Source organism: Vigna umbellata, chromosome 3, assembly GCF_029865625.1.
Source record: "Vigna umbellata cultivar VRB3 chromosome 3, Vumbellata_1.0, whole genome shotgun sequence".
Lineage (NCBI taxonomy): Eukaryota > Viridiplantae > Streptophyta > Magnoliopsida > Fabales > Fabaceae > Vigna > Vigna umbellata.
The window spans coordinates 16,519,272-16,545,842 of NC_142167.1; the positions used below are offsets into that span (position 1 = coordinate 16,519,272).

Below are 26,571 nucleotides of genomic sequence, written 5' to 3' on the forward strand. Positions count from 1 at the left end.
TATAACAATCTCCATGAGTTATATAGTTGAGTATTCCAACATTTGATTGATTTTGATATATTTAATAACAAAATATGAATTAAAATGTTTTACTGCCATTTTACCAAAACTCAACATGAATGAAAAGATTTCCATTGGAAGTGAGACTTTTATACGTAATTTTATTTAGCAGATTTTGACACTTCTGATGGAGAATCTGTGAGTGCAGCCATGGAGAAGGAAGGATTAAAGAGAGTCACAATAGGAGGCACAGAAAAAAGGAGAGAAGGCGTGAAAGCTGAGATGATTTTGAATTAACATCACTATGATTTTCACATATAGTGTGTGAGGCTAAGGAAGAACAGAATGCATTTGGTATTCAATTATTGCATGCGTTTTGTGCCCTCGCAATAATGTGACGGAGCAGGCCAGCAATGCCCTTTGCTGGCCCTCTAAGCTAAGCCAACCTTATGCTTTAATTAATTATCGTTTTCCACTTTCAGACAAAGCAAAGTACAAAACTTTTTTCTGATAAAGTATGAGAAGCCTAATAGTGTCAAGCTGAAATACCCAGCTGCATTGAATACTATGGACATATGCAGATTTTTCCCACCCTTTTGAGATGGGTGGTTATTGCTCTAATTATGCAAGGGTGACAATTAATGTTCTAATCTTCTTTCTGCTTACTCTGTATTGTATCTGTATGCATTAGAGTAAGACACTTGAGCACAATCATGAAAAAATAAGTACTCTTGTTCTTACTCGAGTATAAGGATTATTTCTCCAAGTGCCTGAGTGAGTGGACCTTTTTCTTCACTGAGGAATTCATTTCGATTACAGAACAATACATTCATGGGTGACATAATTTTCCAACAATTTTGTTTCTGAAGTCGATAATTTTCCATATGGTGTCCCTTAGTTAATACTTTTACCATCTACCCTTTCCTCCTCCAATAAAGATATCAGCATCATTATTCCTCAAGTACAAGCATAATTTTTCTTAGAGCCACCTCTAGCTAATAAATAAAGCAATAAGATGGTGTTGTTATCAGAACAACTATGACAGTAATGCCACTGCTGCTTCAATCAATGCAATCTTTAAATGGGTGTCATTGTGAACCATTTATATACGTGTGTAACATATAGCCATGGGCAGTTTGGGAATAGCAAATGCTTTCAATGTTGGGGTTGGGGTCTGTTGAAAGCAAAATCCACAATTTTGTTCCCTCTCCTATAATTAGTCCAAGGAACAACCACTTGTTCAGAACCTCAACACATTTATAAAAGCCAGAGCAACCACCTACAAGTTTTTATCCAAAAGCTACTCTTTCTCTGATTTCAAGTGATCTACACAAAACAAAAGAGAAAAATGAGTTCTATTGGTTTGTCCTTCCTCTTCCTCTTTTCTCTAGCAATTTTCTCTATTGCTAGAGGGCAAGAAAGGGCCCCTCACGGGCTTGCTTATGAGAGTCCCATAGCTTTTCCACCAGCAGCATATGATTTTTTTCATCCCAATGCTCAAAAGCCTCAGACTAGAGACTCATGTGCAGCATCCAAATGTTCACCGCTGCCTCTAGCAGCTCAAGTGGATGGCACTCAAATATATCAAAACAAGGCTTCAGCAATCCAGAAAGGTGGGAAAGATATCGGAGCTGGGGGTGTGGCTGCCATTATCACTGTTTCTGCTTTTGTTGTGATTTTAGCTATGGGAATCTACTATGTAAAGGTCACTCGCCAAGCCAACATGAATCGAGCATGTAGTAGTGTTCAATCTCATGCTTGATGTGCTTTTGTTTAATCACTTCACAACCAAGCTTAGAACAAGGCATAAATACTCTTTCACTGCCTTAATTCCCAAAAAAATCGTTTCCTTGACCATGTGTGTATCTCATTTTCTTATTTCTTAGCACTAGTTCCATTTCCAGTGTTCATGATTAACAATGTAACTACGACTGTCATAGTGATTAATATCAAATTTGGATGTTTTAACAGTTATTATAGTTACGTGTTTCCAACTTCCTACTAACTACTGAAAATAATAAGATAGTTTCGAGGCCAGGCAATATCAGACACAAAATAGCAGGTCTACTGCAGAACCTGGACATAATCAAACACATAGAAAGAGTGCTAAAACATACATTCTAAAACTTCCTTTGAACACATTCTAATTGGTTGAAACTCACGTGACCCCGAGAAGAGTTTGTACTGGAAAAGAGTGTTAAAAAATGTGTTCCTATCATCTCTCACATAATTTACGAACATGAATCCTGAACTCACTGCAAGCAGACAATCGATAAACTCATTCAGAGTTTTGAGAGGCTTCTCGTCTGTGATACTAAACCGAAGATTTTATAAAAGAAACATACGATAAAATAGATCTTCATGTTTCCCTTTTAGACTTCATAAACGAAGACATTTCCATGAAATACCTGAATAAAAATTAAAATAACGTTGAAATGACTTATTAGTGGTAGCTATTTGATATTCTTATCAATTTCCATTCAAATTCTAAACTTTTGTTTTATTAATTTAAATAGCTTTCCTCGTAGAGAGCTTGAACATGAAAACTGTCTACACTCCAAAGCCATATAATTACAGCAAAACGTTGCTTATCAGTGTGCAAATCATTAATTGGCAACAGGCAACTAGGGAATGCTAATTCATAGAGACAATGTGAGTAAATTCTCATATTCAGATATTAGAGTGCTGCAAGGGAGAAAAATCAGGTATCTTGATTCAAATATTAAAGCAACAGCCAAGTATTGCAGAATACATTGCATTGGTGTTCAAACATCACTAGCTGTGTCCAAGTGCACAACCATTTAAAAATCTAAAATGTCAAGGTAAAAATAAGGCCTTGTATGGTATGTTTTGATATCACAATTACAAGAGATAATATTAAAATAAATTTTCTCATAACATTTGTACCATCCGCGTGAGCTGAGGGACTTTATCAAAGGTCCAAATGTCTGATCCACTGTTTTGTTCCACTTATGAGCAAATTCAGAACGTGATTTTTTTCCAAATATAGGTTCTCCGACCTGGAGAGTGAAAGCTGAAAGGTTATAGTTTAAAAGTACCAAATCAAAAAACAAACTTATCTGCACCTTGTGTGTCAAAAGGGGGTATGTAGACTTGCAGAAAAATAAAATAAAGTTTTCAAAAAGCAATTTTGAGGTAAAAGTTTCCAAACACAAATCATAATGGGATCATAAATTATCAAATACTTACTGTTGTTGGTCCCAAATTGCCCAGGCTTCCTGTAGAAGAGTGAAAAAACAGAATTGAAGGTATGGTTATGCCTCCAGATAATGACCCTTGTATGCTACTAATAACTCCTCTGCATTTTCCCTGAACTGTGATATATACTTGTCCAAAAACATCTCCTCAGACAAGCACAACACATGAATATAACTGGGGACTTTCTTGCAGAGATTTTTTGATTTCAACAACTGGAAGACTTTATATCGAGGAAGCACGCGATCCTCCATGCTGTACATTAAAATCCGAGGCTGGTGAATAAGGACTGACTTGGGCAGCATAACTGTGCGCAAGAGGAATTTCATTCCAACTTTCAACTTCATCTCTGATGTTCTGAACAAAGTCGGGGTTCTCTTGAACATTTGTAGGCCCTCATCGTTGGAAAACCCAAAACTATTAATTAGTTTCAGCTTTCTCTCAAATGTTTTATCGCTCAAACAACTTAATGTATGAATTGCATGGACAAGCATTCTTGAATTTTCACGGAAACCCAAGTCTACAGCTCGAGAAACACGGTTTTGAATAGTGGACTGCTGTGCAATGAAAAGCCTTGGGTGAAGTTTGAGTAGCAATGCAAGATGAGTCCCAAGAATGCCACACCTCTCCAAGAAGACGGCATTATCCATAAACCTTTTGTACTTTGGGAGTATCCAGCCACATCTGTGCAACACAAGAATAAAATCTTTCTGGTCGCACACAATTTTCCTAATAGCTTCAACTGAGGGGACCAATGTTTTCTTCAAGCTATGAGTCAAAATGGAGGGATTCTTTGAAATGAAGCTGCATAACTCGCGACCCTGGAATCCAGACATCTGAAAGAACTCAATTTTGGATCTTAAGATTTTGTCAACGTCTGTAAACAGTATCTGAGGTCTTTGACGAATCGCAGAGAGAATCTGGCTTTGCGAAAAGCCTATTTGTTTGAAGAAAGTGAGCACTGATAAGGGGTTTTGAGGGAATTTGCCCCGTGAAACACGTTTGGAGATATAAAGGGATTGGGTTTTGGAGAACTGGAAGTTGGAATTTAGGTAATCAATCATTGAAGTGGTTTCGTTGAAGTGTAGGCAACGGCATTTAGTTGAGAAATAGAGGAAGGATGTCAGAGACTGAGAAGAGAATTGATTGAAAAGTGAAAATAAAAGAGCAGGGTGTGACTTTAGAGATTGCATTAGTTTAGTGAACGAGAACGAATGAATGTTTTATTTGGCGTCAACGAACAAACAAACTATTTCTTAGGTTGTCTATTTCGAATTTCCAGCCACCAAAACGTTGTCTGTCTCCTAAATCAGGTATCTTGATTCAAATATTAAAGCAACAGCCAAGTATTGCAGAATACATTACATTGGTGTTCAAACATCACTAGCTGTGTCCATGCGCACAACCATTTAAAAATCTAAAATGTCAAGGTAAAAATAAGGCCTTGTATGGTATGTTTTGATATCACAATTACAAGAGATGATATTAAAATAAATTTTCTCATAACATTTCTACCATCCTCGTGAGCTGAGGGACTTTATCAAAGGTCCAAATGTCTGATCCACTGTTTTGTTCCACTTATGAGCAAATTCAGAACGTGATTTTTTTCCAAATATAGGTTCTCCGACCTGGAGAGTGAAAGCAGAAAGGTTATAGTTTAAAAGTACCAAATCAAAAAACAAACTTATCTGCACCTTGTGTCTCAAAAGGGGGTCTGTAGACTTGCAGAAAAATAAAATAAAGTTTTCAAAAAGCAATTTTGAGGTAAAAGTTTCCAAACACAAATCACAAGACTTCCAAGTTCAAACCCAGTTTTAACCAAAATTAAATGTACAACCTTTCATCATACCACAGATTAAAATACAACAAACAAATAGCCCTTCCCAAACACAACAGATTGTGGATTGTCTGTTGTATAAGAAAAATGACAGCCAAACTTGAAGGGTAGTTATAATTTAAAAGTAAAACTAGCGCAGGCCACACCACACCACACCACTTATTCAATCAAGAGTCAATAACAATGTGAATTCATTTGGTGTATCTAGTATCTGTGATTCCATCTACGCAATTAGATAAACTGAATTGACAGGAATAAGGTAAAGAAGGAAGGGATAAGCGAGTAGTACCTGATATTGGTTTTGTGAAATAGAGGCGTAGATGTATCTGCGTTGCTCAAACACAACCACCCCCGTCAATACCACTCCCAGTGAAGCTCCCAGAAGCCGTTCCTATTTCAAACCCAAATCCGCCATTAAAGTCCTCACCTTTAAATTGAAAGAAAACAAAAAACCTAAACTGATAATATTCTGATAGAGGAACTCGTACCTGGGTGAGAATGCTGATCATCCTTTCCTTTTTGTTTGTTCGCTGCAACAGATTTATCGGAACAATACTTCTCCTTCAAATGCCCCTTCCGGATCTTGCTTCGGGAAAAGCCTACGCTCCTCACGACGTCGTATTCGCCGCTTACTTCTCCCTGCTTGGGCCTGTTTGTTGCACTGCCCAAACCACTAGGCCCAAAGGATGCACTTCAACACCATCTTTTGAAGGTTCTTTATTATTTTTTTTATTTCTTCACCCCACAATTTCTTTTGGAGAAAACTGTCTCTAATCAATGGTGGTATACTAGTAGTAGTAGTAGTGTACAAGTGTTTACAATGTGGTTTACAAACCATTTAAAGTGAACATGGTGGATCCCAACAATATTTTTGGTATAATTTTCTTATGTTTGTTATCTAAAACTTTTATGGTTGGGTAATTCCATAATACGATTTAAGATTTTTTTTTTGTCGATAAATTTTGTGAAAAGGTAAATATTGCACTAATACTATCTTATTATTTATGATTATATAATTTGGAAGATATTTCTTTTATCGACTTCAAATAGGTTAATTTGTAATTTGAAAGGTGATTTATGACTTTCATATCAGCCAATTTCAATTTGACTTATACACAATAACTATGATAGATAATATAACATACAGTGTTTAATTTTAGACTTGGAGTTTACTTTTAAAATGTAATTTCTTTTAAAGATATTTGATTTAATATTATGAATTTGTCTCACAAAACTACCATAAAAAGTTCAATTTTAGAGTAAAATATATATAAAAAAAATAACATGTTGAGAGTTATGGATGAAATTGATTATATTATAAATTTTGGATCGAAAATAAAATGTTAAAGAGTATTACAATTATATTTTTTATATTTTTATGATTCGTAGAGATTTGCTTTAGGAAATACAATTAGAGAAATTCCAATATTAGATAAGTTATATTCATGCATTTTACATTATGGTTATTTTGTTATTAATAGGTTGAAATTATCATGTAAAGACTTTTTAATATCATTTTATTCTTAAATATTTTAAGTAAGATGTCTTCATATCTATATCTCATTCTCAACTGAGTAGAGTTGTGAATTGTGTCTGCAAAAGACACTCTAATGCAGAAGTCAATCGAATTCGTCATATATAAGTGAATAATGTAATGAATGTGTAATAATTAATTACCTTGAGAATAATGTTATTTTATACTAAACTTATGAGTCTTTACATGGTTGAGCTTGAACTTGCAAACAATTACCTTAATTAACCTTCATTAGTGACCTATGTAATATTCCTTAATTTTAAATCATTTGTTTAGTTAACCAAAATTATTTGAGTCATCTTAGTTGAGAATATTTAAACTATCATAGGCTAAAATGTTATAGGTTGTCATAGATTGAGATATACCTGACCATCATAGGTCAGGATGCTCCAAGTCATCTTAAGTCATGATGTTTTAGACCATTATAGACTGAAATATTTTAGACCATCATAGTTTGAGATGCATTAGGACACCATAGATTGAAATGTATTAGAACAATATATGTTGTGATATACCAAGCCAACACAGAGTGTGATGTACTCGACCAACATAAACCAAGATGATTTTAAATACATATAGTACACTAGTAATTCATATTAAACACGGCTCAAATGAGAGTCTTAAAATATCGAGATTATTTAGACCATAAGGAATTAATACGATATACAGTAATGCAAAATATATATTACCGAATTATTTGATAATTAAAATTTCTTAATAAAATTAATTGATAGTTCAAATTTATCGACAAATTTATTTATGTCAATGATAATTCAAAAAAACTTTTAATTTTGATTTTTTTTTAAAGTTACACTACCTTCGTGATTTTAAAATCACATTACTTCACATTAAAAAAAAACCTTGTGAATAATTATTATATTTTTTTCACTCTATCCCATCCAACAAAATAATTTGGATATTATCAATTTTAAAGTATATTCGGGACATTAATAAATTCTCCATTGTAGATCTTCTACATGCACATTTTAATAATCCACAGACCCAACGTCCACATGTTTCTTTTCTTTATATTGTAAGATCGAGACACTATATCAAATCCATAACACTCATTAATTATGAGTCATCACCTTTTATCATAACATTATATTCCATCTAAATTTCTAAACCATTAAAATTTGATACACCTGACAAACAACCAATTCAAAATAATTTATCATATTAGTAATTCATAAACAATTTTCAAATAGTCCTATTTAAAACCTTCATTCTATTTTCTATTACTATTTTTATTTTTAAATTGATAAATTAAAATCAAATATTAATCACACAATCCAGCAAGTCCTTAAACTAATCTAAGAGAAACCAAAACTATACTATTAGAAAAAAACTTTTCTCTTCCTTGAATAACTATTGTGACCTAAAATAAAAGAGTAATATTTGGATCACACACTTTTAGACGTACAATTAAATGATAAAATAATCATTTTACAATAGTTATTATTAGGTAATATTATTTTGCAAAATAAAGATAATATAGTAAACAAAAATAATGCAAAACTTAATGAACAAAATAATGTATTGAAATAAAACATTTATTATGGAATGAGGAGAGAGTGATGTCGGTCAAAGGTTGATGACTCATACTGAATTCATTTACTTCACTAACTCCAATTTCTCCCATATTCACCGGCGTTCCGTTCGATCTTCATCGCATCCACAATGTTAACTCGTAAAAGATTCCTCCTTTCGCTCTCACTCGCCACTCTTCTTCTCTTCTCCTCCCTCTCCCTCTCTCTCTCCGACAAGCCCTCTCCAAACGACAACAAAAACAAGGAAAACGACAACGATGACGATGAAGATCTCAGTTTCCTCGAGGAACCTGACGACGTCGCCGCTACTTCGCACCGCGCCCAGTTCCCAGATCCGGACCACTTCAACGGCGATGAAGACGACGACGACGACTTTGGCGACTTCTCCGGCTTCGACTCCTCCACCGAGGACGCGTTCAAGGAGCCCGCGGTCGACGACAAGGACGTCGTCGTTTTGAAGGAGCGCAACTTCACCACCGTCATCGAGAACAATCGCTTCGTCATGGTCGAGTTCTACGCCCCCTGGTGCGGCCACTGCCAGGCCCTTGCGCCTGAGTACGCCGCTGCCGCTACCGAGCTCAAGCTCGACGGCGTTGTTTTGGCCAAGGTCGACGCCACCATCGAGAACGAATTGGCGCACGAGTACGATGTCCAGGGCTTCCCCACTGTCTTCTTCTTCGTCGATGGCGTTCACAAGCCTTACACTGGCCAAAGAACCAAGTAAAATCGCTGCATTTTTTCGATCTTGGAATTTTTCTTTCAATTGGCGTGGCATTGTTTTTGACTTTTCAATTCGAATTGACTGTTTGACTTCTTTGTTGCACTGCAATGTAGAGATGGTATAGTGACATGGATCAAGAAGAAGATAGGACCTGGTGTGTCTAACATAACCACCTTGGATGAAGCTGAACGCATATTGACCGCCGAAAGTAAAGTTGTTTTGGGCTTCCTGAACTCTTTAGTTGTAAGTTTTCAAACGCAATTTGTTTGTTGAATGTATTTGGTAATTTAAACGACTTTTAAGGTAATTTGTGTAAAAGTTAACAAACTTATCATATATGGTAGTTTGTAACTAGATGATAATGCAAAGTCAAGTGCTTAGATTGTGTTCTCTTACGTTCATCATGCTCATACTAAGGTAAGTTTTGTGTAAAATTAAGATACAGTGATAGACTGCCTCATTTCCAAATCAATCCATTGTAAATAAAAGGGCCATTTGTCATTGTTGGTTTTCTGGATTAGATTTGATTGATCCGATCTTTGCTAATCTATCATACTGTTAATTGTTAGGCTTGATCTTTGGTTAATACTTATCCGTTTATAATGTGCAGGGTGCTGAGAGTGATGAGCTAGCCGCAGCATCAAAGCTCGAGGATGGTGTCAATTTTTATCAAACTGTGGTACCTGAGGTGGCAAAGCTTTTCCATATTGATGCTAGTGTTAAACGCCCTGCTTTGATCTTGCTCAAAAAAGAGGAGGAGAAACTCAACCATTTTGGTTTGTTCCTTGTTCTTCTCCCTCCCTTCCCTCTGAAAAAAAGAAGTGATATTCTGTTTTTTATTTTTTTGTAAGAAACTCAGATATATATATATATATTTCACTGTCTCTGCAGATGGCAAATTTGTGAAATCTGAAATAGCTGAATTTGTATCTTCCAACAAGCTTCCTTTGGTTACAACTTTTACAAGAGAAAGTGCCTCTGCAATATTTGAAAGTGAAATTAAGAAACAGGTAATTGCTTGCGTTATTTATTTTTGTTTTCAATGTAGCAACAATTATACCTTGAAAATGGAATCTTGACTGACTTCTAATCTTGTGTGTTAAAATTTTCATTTTTAGTTGTTGCTGTTTGCGACTTCAAATGATACAGAGAAGTTTCTTCCAGTATTTAAAGAATCTGCAAAACTTTTTAAGGGCAAGGTATTTCCTCACGTTATATTACTTGAATAATTCTGTTATTTCATTCTTTCGTGAAGTCTGTAGACAAATTTTGTATTGCCATTGCTGAGTACTGAATCTTCAGATATCTCAAATTTGACATCTCTTACTGTTCATGAAATAGTCCCAATCATTTAAAAATTGAGAAATAATAAATTTCTTTTTCCTTAATTTTAATTATAACTCATTCACCCACCCTTCCCCCACAAAACTTAGTTTCTGTTAAAGACTCAATAATGTATTTTCTACTGTACAATGTTCTGTTGCAGCTGATATTTGTTCTTGTGGAAATGGATAATGAAGATGTTGGAAAGCCGGTTGCAGATTATTTTGGTATCACTGGGAATGACCCCAAAGTAATAATTTCCCTTCATTTCTTAATTTCATCCTGTGGTTTAGTCATGAGATTCTGCACATGTTATGTTGTTTAGACTCAATGTAGTATACTAAGTCACTGATGAAATTTCCAATATAGGTACTTGCATACACAGGCAATGATGATGGAAGAAAATTTTTGCTTGATGGGGATGTGTCTGTTGACAAAATAACGGTACTCTTCTTGTCCTTTTTGCCATGGTTCATTTCTGTTACTACATTATGGAACAAGCACAAATGTTTTCTTCTATGTTTTAGTAGGGCTCATAACAGATTGTGGCTAAAAAGTTGTATTCTTTATTTCTTCTCAGGCGTTTGGAAATGATTTTCTTGAAGACAAGCTAAAACCTTTCCTCAAGTCAGACCCAGTTCCTGAAAGCGTAAGTTATTTTGTTGTCCATCCATGTTTTATTGGCCAAAATTTCATACCTGACATGTTGGCTTACTTGATGACAGAATGATGGTGATGTGAAAATAGTTGTTGGAAATAACTTTGATGAAATTGTCTTGGACGAGTCAAAGGATGTTCTGCTTGAGGTACAATGCTAACCCATTAGTTTCCAACTCATGTATTTGCTGTGCAAATTGTTCATGTTAGTTGTCGTATTATTAGATTTATGCCCCCTGGTGTGGTCACTGCCAAGCTCTGGAACCAACATACAACAAGCTTGCTAAACATCTTCACAGCATTGAGTCTATTGTTATAGCCAAGATGGACGGAACAACAAATGAGCATCCCAGGGCCAAGGTAAACACAAATTTAAACTAGATGTTGACAGAATATAGTATATAGTCTGTGCTATTGCTGTTCTCAATAATTGGCATTGCTCTAACTCTTGATGAGTTTTGAATTTTAAAAGTACTGACTAAGTATTTTTCTCCACTTTGCAGGCTGATGGATTTCCCACTCTTCTCTTCTACCCAGCAGCAAACAAGAGTTCTGATCCTGTACGTATGAAACAACCGTGCACAGTATTTAGCTTCCCGTATCTTCTTATACTATATCATGAGATGATTTAATATGTATCTGTTTCATGATGTATGCAGATTCCTGTTGATGTGGATCGTACGGTGGTATCTTTTTACAAGTTCCTCAGGAAACATGCATCAATCCCATTCCAGCTCCAGAAACCAGCCACAACTTCTGAACCCAGTAGCGATAGTTCTGATGTGAAGGAAAGCCAGAGCAGCAGCACTGATGTGAAGGATGAATTGTAAGAATTGAAAGGCACTTCTATTTACGAGAGGTACGGTTCAGACAGATGATAACGGAGTGAAAAGGTGCTTAGCAAAGGAATGATTGGATGCGAAAAACCGACCAGTTTCCCTCACTCTGACCAAGACAAATAGCCAAGGACAGGGTAGTGGTGAAACGAGGTAACATAAGTATTAGATTCTTCAACTTTAATGTCTGAGTATTAGAATTTTGGGCGAGACTTTAATCTAAAAGAATTCTTCGGAAATTTTATTTTATCTGCTGTCAATTTTATTTCGGTATTAGAGTATTGGTTGTGTTTTGTTTTGATAAAAACTATTGAATAATAAGTAAAAAAAAAATAGAGCTTTCATTGAAAAGTGAGTTTGCCATGCAGCTATTTATTCTATGACCAACCATTCCAAATAAAGTTGGTAGACATTCCCAAACTACCGACAAAAGGACATCCATAAACTCAACTATCAGTCCATCACCAAATAGCAACCATTCCAAAATGAAGGGTGGTACGGTCTGATTAATGTTGTTTCCATAAGGAGTTGGGTCGTACAAATTGGGAGTTAAAAATAACTTTTGAAACAATTTAGAAATTAAAATAACTTTCGGAATAATTTGAAAGTTATTTGAATACACAATTTGGAAGTAATTTGATTTCTGGATTACATAATTTGAAAGTTATATTTGATTGGTTGTGAAATTTGAAAGTCTTTTCCTAAAAATGAATGGTTTCTAAATTACATAATCTAGAAATATTTTTTGTTTTTGATTGAACAATTAAAAAAGAAAACAAATGAAAAAAAAAGGTGTGCGGGTGGTGCAGGTAGAAACTGTCCTGAAATTGCAGTTGGTTTGTCCTAGTCCAAATATGGATCGTGGGTCCATGGGCTAAAATGGAAAGAATGAAAAGAAATTCAAAATACTTAAAAATCAAAGAATAAATTTTGAAAGCTTTACAGAATAAATTTTTCAGAATTTCCGAAACAATATTTTCATAATTGAATTTTTTAAATTAAATTTTCGGAACGAAATTAAATAAGGGTTAAATATGTTTCTAATCTCTAAACTATCAAGTGATTTTGTTTTTAGTTCTTCTTTCAAATTTTGTTATATTTTGATCCTTCTCCTTAAGATTATTTTTCGTCCTCTAAAATTATCGGCATTAAAATTTAGTTGAGTTGGCTAAGGTCTGGTCACGTAGTGTTTGTCACGTTTGAGAACATGTATGATGACCGTGATACTCCTCTGCTTGTTCACCTGTACCTACATTTTTCCAGAGTTCCAAAACTACTTCCACTCAAAAATATCGAAACTCCTCTCCTCTTTCTCCACAAAACGCACCCTTGTCATTAACAAATTGAACGGGCTCACTCTGAACCCGCTTTTCGCAGTGGCAAATCTCTACCTCTAATCGTAGGAGACACTAAACACGAAGCCCTTATGCGCCACGATGTCTTGAAAATCGTGCCACGTGTCCCTTTTCATGGACGACAACGACGAGATCACATACTCCTTTAACGGTGTGCCGTTTTGGTAGAGGCTTGTGTCCTGACGCGACAAATCGAACATCGCGGTACAGTTCTTCGAGATTTATGACTATGACGATTGAGAATTAAAGGAGATGATAATTAGGGATTTTGATAGGTTTGTAGAGAGGAAGGGTTTATATAAGAGTGTTGGGAAGGCGTGGAAGAGAGGGTACTTGCTTTCGGGTCTTCTGGAACTTGGAAATCGAGTTTGATTGCTGCTATGGCTAATTATTTGAATTTCGATGTCTATGACTTGGAACTCACTATTGTTAATGGAAATTCTGATCTTAGGAAGTTGTTAACTACCACCAGGAACCATTCCATTCTTGTTGTGGAAGACATTGATTGCTCCCTTCATTTGCAGGATAGGCTTGCAAAACGTATAATAAGGTCTGCCATATATTTAAGCTGTTTCTTTTATTATAGGTACACCTATAACAGAGTTTATCGTTGATCAAATTGAAAAAGTCATTAGCTATGTAAGCATAGGTTACCCATTCGGAATGACTGCCTCAGTCCTTTTTGGACGACAACACAAAGCCATCCTCCAGTCCCCGAAACCAAAACTCTTTGTTATGGGAACGAAAGATGGATTGATAAGCGTAAAGCAGTTGAACAATAAGCTTAACTCTGCTTATGATGTCGAGATGGTGGATCTTATCATTAAATTTATTGCATCATTGTAAAGACATATAAGAAATTGTTGAGTGTGAATTGCATCTCTATTGAGATTAATTTCTGTACATAATCTGACTTATTAAATATTTATATTAAACTCCTTATGTGTGTTTCCTATTCTGCCTTCTAAATCAAAGGAATCAAATATAAACAGAATAAGCATAAAAAGCCATGCTTTCATGATTTGTAATTTACATGTTACAACAACATATCACCAGTTTCTATAAAAAAAAAATAACATTTCTAGTGCACTCAACCTTACGTAAAAACAATCAACACATCATATATCCAAGTTTCACCAATCCCCCACTTGTGTACTTGAAATGCATCTCCATGGTCTTGCTCGTGTTCCCTTGTCTAGGAGCATCAACAACCAACACTTTCAGGCGATATACCAAACATATATCTATAGTCACACGTTAAAGAACCTATAATAGAGTTAAAACAAGAAATAATAGACATAATTTTTAATTACCCGAAAATCTAGGATTACGAAAATCTATTTTCCTTCCTGGAAATGGTTTTGACCAAGTTTTCCATGAAAGCATTTTCGCGTGGGAATGTGGGAAACAAACTTTTCCAATTTGAAATAACAAAATTAAATGAAAGAAAATGTAAATTTATACTTATTAAAGCATTTAATAAGACAGTAAACTAAAGATTTTGCTAAATTAATATAAATATTACTAGAAATATAATCGTCTATCCAAACAAAATTTAGTAATACGAAGGAATCATGATTGCAGGGGATGAAAAAATTTCTCTTCTATCAAATCACACTTAAGATTTAAAATAAAGCTAGAACTAAGAAAATGGTCATACCCACTTTCAGCATCTTCTTTGCTTTCTCCATTTGAATGGGATAAGGAAAATGGACAGTGGAAACTTTTTCAACATGTGCACGAAAACGAAGAATGAACTTATTTTGAAGACCAACTCCAAGCTTTTCTTTTTCGTGTTTTTTCCAGTGATAAATAGCAAACAAACTGCATAACAAGCGCACCTCTAATCTCATGAACCCTAATCAAGATTTCGTTGAAGTATTCGTAAAGCACCCTAATCTTCTATGTTGTGGAGCTCTATCTCGTGAAGGAGATCTCGCTTCGCTTATAAAGAAAACTTTACCAATGAAGCTAATAAAGCAATGTTCACACTTTGCATTAAAAAAGATCCAACATGACAAACGTTATAAAGAAAGACCACATCACCTAATTTTTAACGCGGTTGGTTTTAGAGGACGAAAAATTATGGTTTCCTTAAGAAGAGATCAAAGTGTACCAAAGTTTGAAAGAAAGACTAAAAACAAAATCGTTTAATAGTTTATGGAAAAAGAAATATTTAACCCAAAAAGTAAAAACTTTTCTGGAATTCATAAAATATCTTTTGAAATGGGTTTTTATAATTGGAAATAACTTTTTGAAACATGAAATATATTTTGGAAAGAACCTTTCAAAATGAGCATTTTCTTTCTTTTTTTTCTTCCTCTCCAACATCCTCCATTTTTCCTTCTTCCCTTGCAGTGATGCGGTGGTGGTGGTGGAAACTGTGAAAGTGGTGATGTGTTGTAACGGGAAAAGATATTCTAATAATTTTTATAATTATTTGACTTTTATTTAACTGATTTACATCTTTAACTTAATAATTTTTTCATGATAACAAAACGAAAAAGAAGCTTTGAATATTATTTTAATTAACTTAAAATGGTGTAATACAAAGGAGACAATTTTATTTATACTTTTTCTAAACAAACTATATTTTAATGAAATAAACTTAAAAAAAATGTTTGATTTATGGTGTAAAGTGTCCATCACATAACGAGTCATATATATATTGAGTTGAGATGTTAAGCATACTGTCCTTTTTAATATAATTTTACAAGTCATCTTAGTGAGTTCAATGTCCGTCTCCGACGGCACATAACAACAGCGCTAAAATGATACAATTAATAATCACTTTTTCTTTTTAATTTCAAATTAAAGTAACGAAGAGCAGTAACACTTTTAAGGTATACATATGGAAAATGATGCATGTTCTGTTACACACGACACAAACAAATAGAGACAAAAACATAATAAGAAAAAAATTGTGAATTCCAGCTTAGTCAAAGTAAACCATTAATTATATGTACGATAAATAAAGAAGTCTATGCTATGAAGTTTAAACCTAACTTTTATATAAGTTTCTTTTTATCATTTTTAAAAGTTGACTTAGGCCACAAAACCTAAATACGTAAAAAAAAAATTATATATATATATATATATATCGAAGTTAATTAGTCTAACTTGAATAGTATCATAATTTAGATATAAGTTAGATGTATATACATAATTTACAAGTGCGTGATATATGATATATATTAATATTTAATTAAGTATTACTTTTATAACCAAAAAAATATCTGCCTCTTTGGGTTGACATTAGAAAACTTTCGGGAATTAAGTGCTGAATTACAATTTCACGCTTCGATATTTCATCCTACAACGTAACTTTTACTTTGAAGCTACCTTATACTAAAATCAAATAATAATAATTATAATAATAATAATTAATTAATAATAAACCAAGGTAGTGTTTTTTTTCTTCCCTTTCTCCAATCCAAATACACCTTAAAAGCTGTCCAAGTGCTTCTTCCCATGTATCACATTCACGTCACTTCCTTCTCAAGTTTCCACAATAAACAGTAAAATACTGCACTTTCCACTCTTCTTTCTTCACTCCACGTGTCTTTCATCGCCGCGCCGATGAGATTTCTTCCCAATATACGCCGTTCGATCTGCTCGAATCGCGAGGGATTACCCCTTATAAACCCCAACTCATCATTTTCTGTCCGCACACTTTTCCAGATCTAGCACTGAATTTCTCCGTTCCGTTCAAAACAGTTCATCCTTTTCTCACACACTTTCAATATCAGATCCAACATTCTTCAATCCAAACTCAATTCCTCCTTCAATGGCTAATCCTTCCCCCGCAGCATTCTCCGCTCTTCTTCTCCTTCTTTCTTTTTTAGTCAACATCGCTTCCGCCGGCGAATCGCCGGGACCGGCTCCGCCTCCGGAATTTTCTCCCTCTTCTCCTCCTCGACATTCTCCTTCTCCTCATGTTGCTCCTCCTTCCCACAATTCCCCTTCCGAGCCGCCTCAATCTCCGTCTCCCGCGCCTTCTCATCACGATTCGCCGCCCGTTCCCCCGCCTCAGGAAAATCCATCTCCTTCGCCGGCTTCATCACCGTCTCCGGACGCTGCAGATGACGGCGGAGTCAACCATGCCGATTTGGCTGGCCACAATGGTAAATCGTCCTCAGAAGGAATGAGTTCCGGGAAGAAAGCGGGAATAGCGCTGGGAGTGATTGTCGGTGCTGGCGTGGTGGTGTTGGGCGCGGTAGTGTACAAGAAGCGCCGCCAGAACATGCAACGGTCCCAGTATGGATATGCTGCGAGGAGAGAACTTCTTTAGGTTGACCATTCGGTATTATTCATCATACTGTTCTAGTTTTTTTTTTAATTCCAATTCTATTACATAGTATTCATAACATCTGAATGATTTGAATTTAAATTTCATTTACAAATCAGAAATTTGTTTTGTTGCTAGCAAGTAGTCAAATGTAGATCCATGTATTGAATTTTGAGGACTCTTTATTAGTCAATTCCACAGGAATCCCTACCATTGTTTATTTTTTCGTGTGTTTTTATTCGAATGGCGTGATTATTTGATTATACTGTAAATTACTTATATTACTTCAATTTCGGTTAAAATATATCTCTAGAGTGTATATTTTACTTTTATTGGATGGATTCAAATTTATTATATCAATTTTTTCTTTCTCACTTCCTGCCCCTAACATATCTCATGTCATTTAATAATACCTATGTTTTTAATTCACTTCACCAAATACCTTCTAAACCCTTGATTCACCAAATACCTTTCTAGACCCCTAATCGAGAGGGACTCCCCGTTCTACTGTTTTCTGTGCTCTGATGATAATTCTGGAATATTTTTGTCTAAGTTGACGTACACTTCTATTCTGTTGACGTATGCAGGATATTTGAATCCAGTATGAAATCCTGATCGTGATTATGATGGTTAGCAAATAAGTCTATTGTGTGATTAGGATTTCGATTTTTATATTCACGACTTAATTGGAAAAGAAAAAGTCAATTTCTTCAATACCCCGTTTCATAAGTTAGTTGAAATCATGTCATTTTTTTATGAATATATTTAAAATATATAGGCATAACTTATATAATAAGTTTATAATTAAAAAATATATTCACATATATAAATTTAGTTTGAACTGGGTTAGATCAATTTTCAAAATCAAATACGAAGCTCGATCCAATCTGATAAAGATGTTGTAGTTTTTATTTATTTATTTATTTATTTATTGAATTTCAGTGTATTTGTTTTCAATTATTTGGATTCTTTTATTGATTGGTAATTGCATTAGTTAATTTACTTAGAGTGCTTTAGGTAATTTAAATGCTAATTGCATTAGTTAATATATAGACACACATCTTCTTCAATCCCTATCAATACAGGTATGTAGAAAGAAGTGTTCATGGTTTGACGGAGGCAGAGTAAATGCATTCTGGTTGGTACCTATCCATTTTGGATGATGGATCACGGACCCATCTTCAATTGCGCTTCCACTCTTTCAACACTTTATATCATTCATTGTCAGTAGTTATTTTATTGTTTTTGGTATATTTTTTTTGGAAATATCTTTATATGTTTCGTAATAATAATTATAAAAAATTCAAAAAGAAAGATAGTGGGGGTAAATCGGTAATTCACACAACAATCACTATAAATCACCCACTTCTCGTGTCATTCCCCACTGAATATTACAGATAATCCACATTAAATACACATAATCTTCATAAATCAACCTAAATCAATCCTCTTAAATGTAATGAAATACCTATACCAAACAAACTGTTCCATGTTATGTTTTTTGCCTTTTGGAAACCCTCTTTATACTTAAAATATCAAGCGCTTACTTTTCTTCTATGTTTTGCACCATTAATTTTTAAGATTCCATTTAACACTGTATTTCTAAACTAAAATGTAAACTAAATTAAATACTTTTACACTAACTAATTATAGTTATTAAGTTTATCTAGAATCTTTTTTATACAATAAAAGAAATACTTTTTTTTTATCAAATTATATTCAATATATATATATTCAGGATGATATTCAACTTTAAAAATAACAAATTATAGGAATGGAAAACTTGGATAAATATTGATGTTTCTATGTTGGTTTGTATCGGTTTAAGTATATATTCTTAAATGAGCCAAATTTTTTGTCAAACCAGCCAGTAACATTTTACAAATACACTTTGATATATATATTTATATCCAAAAAAGTTGAAGATACAGGAATTAAGCTATTTATTGCTTGATTCACCGAAAATTGATATTGGGTGAACAACTAACTAATCTTGAGTAGTTCCAAACCAATAACAAAAAGTATCAAAGTTGACAAATAACCAATCTCTGACATCGTTTATGTTTGACAAAGGACGTGCAACAAAATAATTCTGTTAGCACATTAAACATGAAAGGTTATAACAGTCCTTGATTATTTTTATTTTATCTCATTAAGTAGTCTCAAATTCAAATTCGAGCTATGCAAGTATATTAAATGAAAGAACTTCATTGTTTAGTGCAATCCTACCTAATTCAGATAAAAATATCTCCATTAGATAATATGAAAAGAAAACAACTCCAAACTCCAAGAGTCTATTAAGAAACTCAAATTTGCAGGTTTACCCTTGATCAAATGAAAATTATAGATTCTCTATTCAGGGTACGTTTGTCTGTGTTTATTTAAAGATTTTTTTAGTTCTTTAAAGTGTTTTTTTTATAATGATTATTAGAAGTATAATCTCAATATTTCTGATATAAAATAATCTTCTAAAATACTGTTGAAAAGCCTGTTCTGTGACGCAAGACGCAACTCAGTTCAACATCCATATCCAGTGGTTGCTTTATGTTTCAAAGATGTTCGAATATTGAAGGAATCCCACAGTTTACAACGCACTACGGTCATAATGTATCAACTGCAAGAACAATAACATGAGTGACTTAGCAAAATGCAGGTTTTTACCGTAAATCTTTTCGGACGAAGGTCCACAACTCTTCTTGTAATGGTTTTGTAGGTCCCAAATACAGGTTTTCCCTCAAATTTGGGTTGCTTGAATCTTTTAAAACATTGCGGCTATGAAACATGCCTAAACACCATGCTTACACAATTCAATAAAACTTTTAAATAAGACAATTAGTTACCCATACATTATTTCAGTTCTACATAAAGTTCTCTACCAACAAGGCAAATGAAAAAAATGTACTCAGGATGAGCAATCGTGAAGCTAAGGAATCGATTGCAAACAAGTAAAGTAAATAAATTGGCGAACAATGCTAATATGACATTTGAGGAATAAAAGAGCAAGTTGAAGAATGGTATAAAAAAATGCCCCTAAAAGTAACAATCCGATATTAGTATTTGTCGTACCAACAGCTCGAGAAGCCTAAAATGTGTAAACAAAATACACTTGATAACATAATGAAACAATATGCCTAGTTTAAAAGTAGTGTTCAAATTAGAAAGCAGCGATGGTCGCATATACAATGCACACTGTTTCACGAGAATTAGTTTTGGCTCGTTTAAGATGCAAATCAAGTCCAATGTCATAAATCCAAGTATAGCTTCTTTGAATGACAGAATTTAAGTACCTCAAGTTTTCCAAAATTACTGACTGTCTATCTAATTCGATAACCAAAATCTTTTTCTTCACAGGAAGTATATCAAACTAAAGGATAGAACTACTCACAACCTAACAATCAGAAAGAACAAACCAGGGCGTTTTATTCGTCACTAGTGTGAGTCAAAAAATCAATCAAATGAAGTCTGCAGAGTGAACAGACTGGGCAGGGGCTGGGGCTGTGGCTGTCGCTGTGGCTGGGCTGGGGCTGTGGCTGGGGCTGTGGCTGGGCTGAGGCTGTGGCTGTGGCTGGGGCTGTGGCTGGGGCTGTGGCTGGGGCTGTGGCTGGGGCTGTGGCTGGGGCTGTGGCTGGGGCTGTGGCTGGGGCTGTGGCTGGGGCGTGGCTGTGGTTGGGGCTGTGGTTGGGGCTGGGGCTGGGGCTGGGGCTGGGGCTGGGCTGTGGCTGGGGCTGGGCTGTGGTTGGGGCTGTGGTTGGGGCTGTGGCTGTGGCTGGGGCTGGGGCTGTGGCTGTGGCTGTGGCTGTGGCTGTGGCTGGGCTGTGGCTGGGGCTGGGCTGGGGCTGGGCTGGGGCTGGGCTGGGGCTGGGCTGGGGCTGTGGCCTGAGCTGGGCTGGGGCTGGGACTGTGGCTGGGCTGGGGCTGGGACTGTGGCTGGGCTGGGGCTGTAGCTGGGTTGGGGCTGGGCTGGGGTTGGGCTGGGGCTGGGGCTGTGGCTGGGGTTGTTCAGTTTCCACTTCTACCAATTTAATTAGTCATGTTAATAGCCCATGGAACCTTTCAACACTGTAGTTTCTTATAACCTGACATCATTATTGAATGATACAACAAGCTCATAAATCACGTGAGAAATGTAGCCAAAAATACAAGTTTGCTGTCTTACCAGTCATGTCAAATATGTTCTGCACTAATGATTACTTGGTATTTAGGGTATAGCCTTTAACACAATAATAATGCTATCCACAAAAAATATTCTGTGAATTGGATTTCACTAGACTGTCTACATTTCCATAGCACCCGCTCAAGATATAAAGATGTTTTATGCAAATATATTGATGAAAAAAAAATAATATAACCAAGTTGAAGCACAACATCATCGATTTTTTAACGTATTTTTTTATGCATCCTAGAGATTCTATAAAACATAAAGCAGACAATGGGAATAATTAGCCTGGGTGATAGCTTCTCACTTGTCCAAGCGAAAGAATTGTTTGATTTTGCAAGTGGGACATTAGGTCTACAATGTCACACTGAAAATGAATCACAACTTATTTAAGAGGTCACTGTCTCAACGAAAGAATGCTTCTCCAAGATGGAAATTGTCTCTTCCTTTGCACTGCAAATGATAGGTGAACAAGAACACTTGATTTAAGGCAACATAAAACTCATACTCACAAAATATGAAATATACATGGCAACTAAATATTATGAACAGGTTTGTTCAAAACATGTAAACTCAGATATTGCATCATTCTGCTAGTAAAACGTCAGTTTTGAGCCACTATTATTACTTAAGAAAAGGCTTCAGACAGGAATGATGGCCGTGTTTTATATGCATTTTGCAGAGGTCCACACATTATTAACTGGAGAAGAGCTAATGAAAGTTCTCAGAACTGGATGAATTTGGTGTCATCATTTTAAATGGTGAAATATTAGAACAGAAAAATCCAAGCATTTCCGTCGTATATTGGAGTGGAAAAATGATATAACAGAAATAGTTTTGAAATCTGCATCTTACCGCACAGTACATGTTTTAAACAGTGTAGTATATTAAAGTTTAGACCAGCTACCTTCCAGGTCTAAGTATCCTGTATCTTTGTGGTGTAGTGAGGTCCACAACTGTAGAACCTGCACGACTTGATGGAATCAAACCACCATCATAAACAAAAGCACAGTGTTCCCAGAGGTTTTCAAAATCTTTGGTGGAAAGACTACTTGGCTGTCCACTTAAGTTTGCACTGGTGAGGGCTAAAGCAGTTTCTGAAGCACGGGCAATGGTCCTGATGAAATTGCAATCAGGCACTCTAACTCCTATACTATCCAATCCTGGGTTCAAAGATCGTTCAAGAACACTTGACTCTCCTGCAAAATATCAAGGTATACGTACTATGAGACAAGACAATAAATAGGATCTTTATAACAGAACCCGAGGTACACAGAAGATATTTTGACAACGGGATCGAAGAAATAGGAATAAATTGCTGCATCCTAAACTTTGTTAGTTGATTGCTTTAGGCATATGTTATAGACTACTCTGCATATTTAATTTCCATAAATTTACTTTCCATTACTTACACACACTCTCAGATATGACTGACAAACCTCGTTTTAGTACAACTGTAACAGGCCCAGGTAGGAGGGAATCAAGCAGACCATGAGGTAAATGGTCAGTGACAGCAAAACGGGTTATGTCTGATACGTCGCCAACACAAATAGCCAGAGGGCTTGTGTGTCTACGGCCTTTGATCTCATAAATCCTGTTAACCGCTTCCAATGAGCTGCCAACATGCCCCAATAAAAAGTAAGAGGTAACCATTAATCATTTAGAATGTAATTTAATAGAGACATAAGAAGGTGTAGACACAAGAGTGTAAACGAAATTTTAAACACATTGCATTAAAACAAGAAAACACGTAGGCATTCAGTGTTGGGTTTAGAATAAAGTTAAATGAATTATCCATTGGAGACTTACTGGTAGTTAATGAATTGGCCGTTGGAGTCTTAAGAGTAGTTAATATATTAGCCACTGGAGACTTATTGGTAGTTAATGGGTTAGTCATTTATAGCCATTTTTATCTGTTTTGAGTACAACCATCAGAATATGTGAGTCTATTAATTGTATTTGTTGATTGCATGAATGGAATAAGAACAACAAGAGCTAAATCAAGTTTTTTCACAAGAAGTTTGTTGTCTACAAAGTGGTATCAAGAGCCACTTAATCAACTACTCCAAATGAAGGGAGAGGCTCACAACACTCAAAGTAGAGGACGATACCGAAGAGGTAGAGGAAGCGATCTTAGTGGTGGAAGAAAAGGATAGGAAAGGGAGAAAGAACAGTCCAGTCAACAAAATTAGTACAAAAGAGAACAAGGTCCATGGAGAGGAAGTCAGCCAAGACACTCAAATGTTGGATGCTTTCAAAATGGCAAGGATGGCTATTATGCAAAAGAGTGCTACACGTATAAGTGCTTCAGTTGTGGTAAGGTCATACGTTTTACTAAAAATTGTCGATATGATGGAAAAGAATAGACAACCAACATCACAGAAGAAGTTGAACAAGAAGTAGTGTTGTTGATGGTGGCACGTAGCTCGGGGGACCGAGCACAAGCGAGTGGAGAATTCAGCAAGACAGTCTAGTAGAGTAATTAATGTATTAGCTGTTGGAGACTTATAGGTAATTCATGAGTTTGTTTGTTTTGAGTACAACGGTCAGAGTGAGTCCATAAATTGTATTTATTGATTGCATGAATGGAACAAGAGGTGAATCAAGTTTTTTCACAAGTTTGTTGTCAACATTTACAACGATGGGAATAATGTGGAGCTAACTTTTCTCCCATATGATGTTTATGAAACTTTTTTTATATCTTACGGAAACCTGTATGAAATGGATATAAAGCAATTATTCATCTGCTTCCTTTTAGGAAGATCGAATTTTACTGACCCAACATTTCATTGGATATATTGTCAGGAAATACTATGAATTGCTTAATATTAGGTTCGTAGATTAAAACAACAGAAATGTTATAGAAATTCAAAACTCTTATACTCCTTTTTGGTAGAGAAAAATAAACTCTAGATTTATATTCAAATACAGAAATTCATTGAAATTTCACTAGTTTAGGGTGCAGTTATAACTTCATTCTTTGTTAATGCTATACTATACAATAGAGTTTTCATAATTTTCCAGCAGAAGGTATTTCCGTCTACATTTTTTCTCTATGTTGATTATACCAAGCTTGAAGTTAATTTTCAAACATAGTTAGAACTAAAATCCAAGATAGTACAACTGCCACAACCAATGTTTCTTACATGTACCTAGAAAAGTATAAAATGCAACACAGAAGAAAAAAACTAGAGGGCCAGAAACGCAAGTGAAGCTTGAAGGACTTTAAGCATCTACAAAGGCAATATAAGTTTTGAAGCAGAGATTGAAATAGCAGCATACCAAGCATCACAAGCAAACCCATAGAGTGTATCGGTGGGTACCGCTATGACTTTCCCAGCTTTCAAAGCTTCAACTGCCTCTCCAGCATAGGCATCCGTGGCTGGATGAACCACCCCATTACCCATATCACAATTTTCCACACTGCAAGCCATGCTTTTCGAGAAACCTCTTCTCAGCCCGTGACACTGCTGCGAACGTTGAACAACTGACAACCTGCGAAACCCTGAAGCACAAGTGTCACATATAGAGCTCAACTTTAGAGTTGACCAGAAAAGGTAAAGTAACGCATAAAATTGGCATTTTTTTATCCAAAATGCCACCAAAGAAAGCATTATTGACCATGAAATTCAAGTGGGTATACAAGAAGTTAAAAAAAAACGTTGAAGTATTACAAATTTGGTTTATTGATTGACCCACCAACTGTTTGATTGAAGTTTCGAAAAAAAAACGAAAGAGAGAGAAGGGACTGACAAGGGTCGTGACTAAAGGTCACCTCGGAAGGAGAAATTGGAAAAGAAACTAGTGTTTAGGAGAAGCAGTCCTTGCGCAGAAACATTCATGGTATGCAAAATCTGTATTCACCTATGCTCTGCTCCATAGTCACTACTACACGAAGACCTTATAGACACTATGTGTTCCTTCAGTTCTTCACTTTCTACAAATTGTTTTTCTATTTTATTTTAAAATTAAATATATTTTACGTTCTTCTAAAATTAGAAATCATTCTATTTAATTCTTTTAAAAAATATATAAAATATTACTTTTCATCCTTTAAAAATTTTAATCACTAACTTTGATCATCATGCTAATAGCATATATTTTACAAATCTTACCTATTTTTGTTTTTAAACATTATTTAAACATCATTAAGAATCACTAAAACGTTGAATAATTATTTGACTCTTCATTTTATAACCCTCGAATTGTGTTCGGTAAAACCAATAAGATAATCCAAAATATATAAAAAAATTATCAATTTTAAAAATATATTTTTTAAACATTTTATAATGTGTACTTTGAAAGCTTTTTAATATTTAAAAAAAAGAATAAATATTTAAAAAAAGATTCTTTTTTTTCATTCCATCTTAGTAGAAAGGTACAGGAAAAAAAAATAGAGGTGAAAACAACAAAAACCTTCGACTCTTCAGGTATAAGACGTGTATTTCGGCTAACACATGCAAACTTGTACCATTTCCAAAAATGTTGCATAACATTCATATTTTATTATTTATCTTATGGACATCAATATTCTAAAACTTCATCTTAGACTAATCTCACTCAGAAAAAAAATAAAGTTTGGTCAAAAATTATTTTCACCAAAAATCAGATTTGGACAATATCAGATCATTTAAATCTTAGATCTACTACATTATTTATTTGAATAGTCATTACTATTCAATTTTCAATAATAATCTTTATGCTCAAATTTTCTCTCTTAAATGAAGTCCATAATTTGCTTTTACTCGTGCAATCAAATCCTTCAATATAAATATATATATATATATATATATATATATATATATATATATATATATAAAGTTTTATGAGACCATTATATCATCAAGATACAATTTTAAAGATTGAGTTGACTTGAATTAGAAGTATCAAACTATAACATTTAGGAATTATTTTACTATTTTGTAACACATTCAAAGAATAAATAAAATTACTAGTTATTTCAAAACTTAAAGTAACATCACTTCAAATATTCAAGCAAAAAAGTTTTCATTTAGCTTTAAACAAAAGAATAACCATTATTTTCAGTCAATAACTTTGTGAAACTTAACCAATAAACTAGTCATAATAAAGGCAATTA

The 26,571-nt window shown here is 34.7% G+C and overlaps 6 protein-coding genes across 10 annotated transcripts; 3 read left to right on the top strand and 3 right to left on the bottom strand.

The window, feature by feature from the left end:
• The first annotated feature begins 1,348 nt into the window (after positions 1-1,348).
• On the top strand, positions 1,349-1,924 carry LOC148201732 (uncharacterized). The gene has a single exon (XM_088108343.1). It carries the CDS (start codon positions 1,349-1,351, stop codon positions 1,760-1,762), a length of 414 nt encoding a protein of 137 aa, XP_087964469.1. The 3' UTR covers positions 1,763-1,924.
• Positions 1,925-3,130: 1,206 nt separating this feature from the next.
• Positions 3,131-4,409, bottom strand: LOC124849176 (uncharacterized). Its single transcript, XM_047327065.2, has one exon. It carries the CDS (start codon positions 4,407-4,409, stop codon positions 3,276-3,278), a length of 1,134 nt encoding a protein of 377 aa, XP_047183021.2. The 3' UTR covers positions 3,131-3,275.
• A 107-nt stretch (positions 4,410-4,516) lies between these two features.
• LOC148201733 (uncharacterized) lies at positions 4,517-5,646 on the bottom strand. Its single transcript, XM_088110783.1, has 3 exons — positions 5,542-5,646; positions 5,343-5,444; positions 4,517-4,844 (listed from the first exon to the last, which is right to left on the bottom strand). Exons 1-3 carry the CDS (start codon positions 5,560-5,562, stop codon positions 4,728-4,730), a joined length of 240 nt encoding a protein of 79 aa, XP_087966909.1. The 5' UTR covers positions 5,563-5,646; the 3' UTR covers positions 4,517-4,727.
• Positions 5,647-8,153: 2,507 nt separating this feature from the next.
• LOC124842643 (protein disulfide isomerase-like 1-4) lies at positions 8,154-11,923 on the top strand. The gene is made up of 12 exons (XM_047319178.2): positions 8,154-8,857; positions 8,972-9,101; positions 9,469-9,634; positions 9,750-9,868; positions 9,977-10,057; positions 10,345-10,431; positions 10,551-10,625; positions 10,762-10,830; positions 10,907-10,987; positions 11,064-11,198; positions 11,342-11,398; positions 11,498-11,923. Exons 1-12 carry the CDS (start codon positions 8,268-8,270, stop codon positions 11,666-11,668), a joined length of 1,761 nt encoding a protein of 586 aa, XP_047175134.2. The 5' UTR covers positions 8,154-8,267; the 3' UTR covers positions 11,669-11,923.
• Positions 11,924-16,681: 4,758 nt separating this feature from the next.
• Positions 16,682-18,574, top strand: LOC124842650 (uncharacterized). 4 transcript variants are annotated; one of them, XM_047319188.2, is made up of 2 exons: positions 16,682-17,320; positions 18,403-18,574. In XM_047319188.2, exon 1 carries the CDS (start codon positions 16,817-16,819, stop codon positions 17,318-17,320), a length of 504 nt encoding a protein of 167 aa, XP_047175144.1. In that variant the 5' UTR covers positions 16,682-16,816; the 3' UTR covers positions 18,403-18,574. The 4 variants fall into 4 exon arrangements, with proteins under 4 accessions (XP_047175144.1, XP_087964790.1, XP_087964787.1 ...); XM_088108664.1 differs by lacking the exon at positions 18,403-18,574 and adding an exon at positions 17,905-18,031; XM_088108661.1 differs by having other exon boundaries at positions 16,683-17,332.
• A 2,967-nt stretch (positions 18,575-21,541) lies between these two features.
• Positions 21,542-25,408, bottom strand: LOC124842661 (DHBP synthase RibB-like alpha/beta domain-containing protein). 2 transcript variants are annotated; one of them, XM_047319198.2, is made up of 5 exons: positions 25,249-25,408; positions 24,756-24,978; positions 22,913-23,088; positions 22,381-22,672; positions 21,542-21,926 (listed from the first exon to the last, which is right to left on the bottom strand). In XM_047319198.2, the coding sequence occupies exons 1-5, from the start codon at positions 25,313-25,315 to the stop codon at positions 21,863-21,865; spliced, it is 822 nt and encodes a 273-aa protein (XP_047175154.1). In that variant the 5' UTR covers positions 25,316-25,408; the 3' UTR covers positions 21,542-21,862. The 2 variants fall into 2 exon arrangements, with proteins under 2 accessions (XP_047175154.1, XP_047175163.1); XM_047319207.2 differs by having other exon boundaries at positions 25,227-25,387.
• Between the last annotated feature and the right edge of the window lie 1,163 nt (positions 25,409-26,571).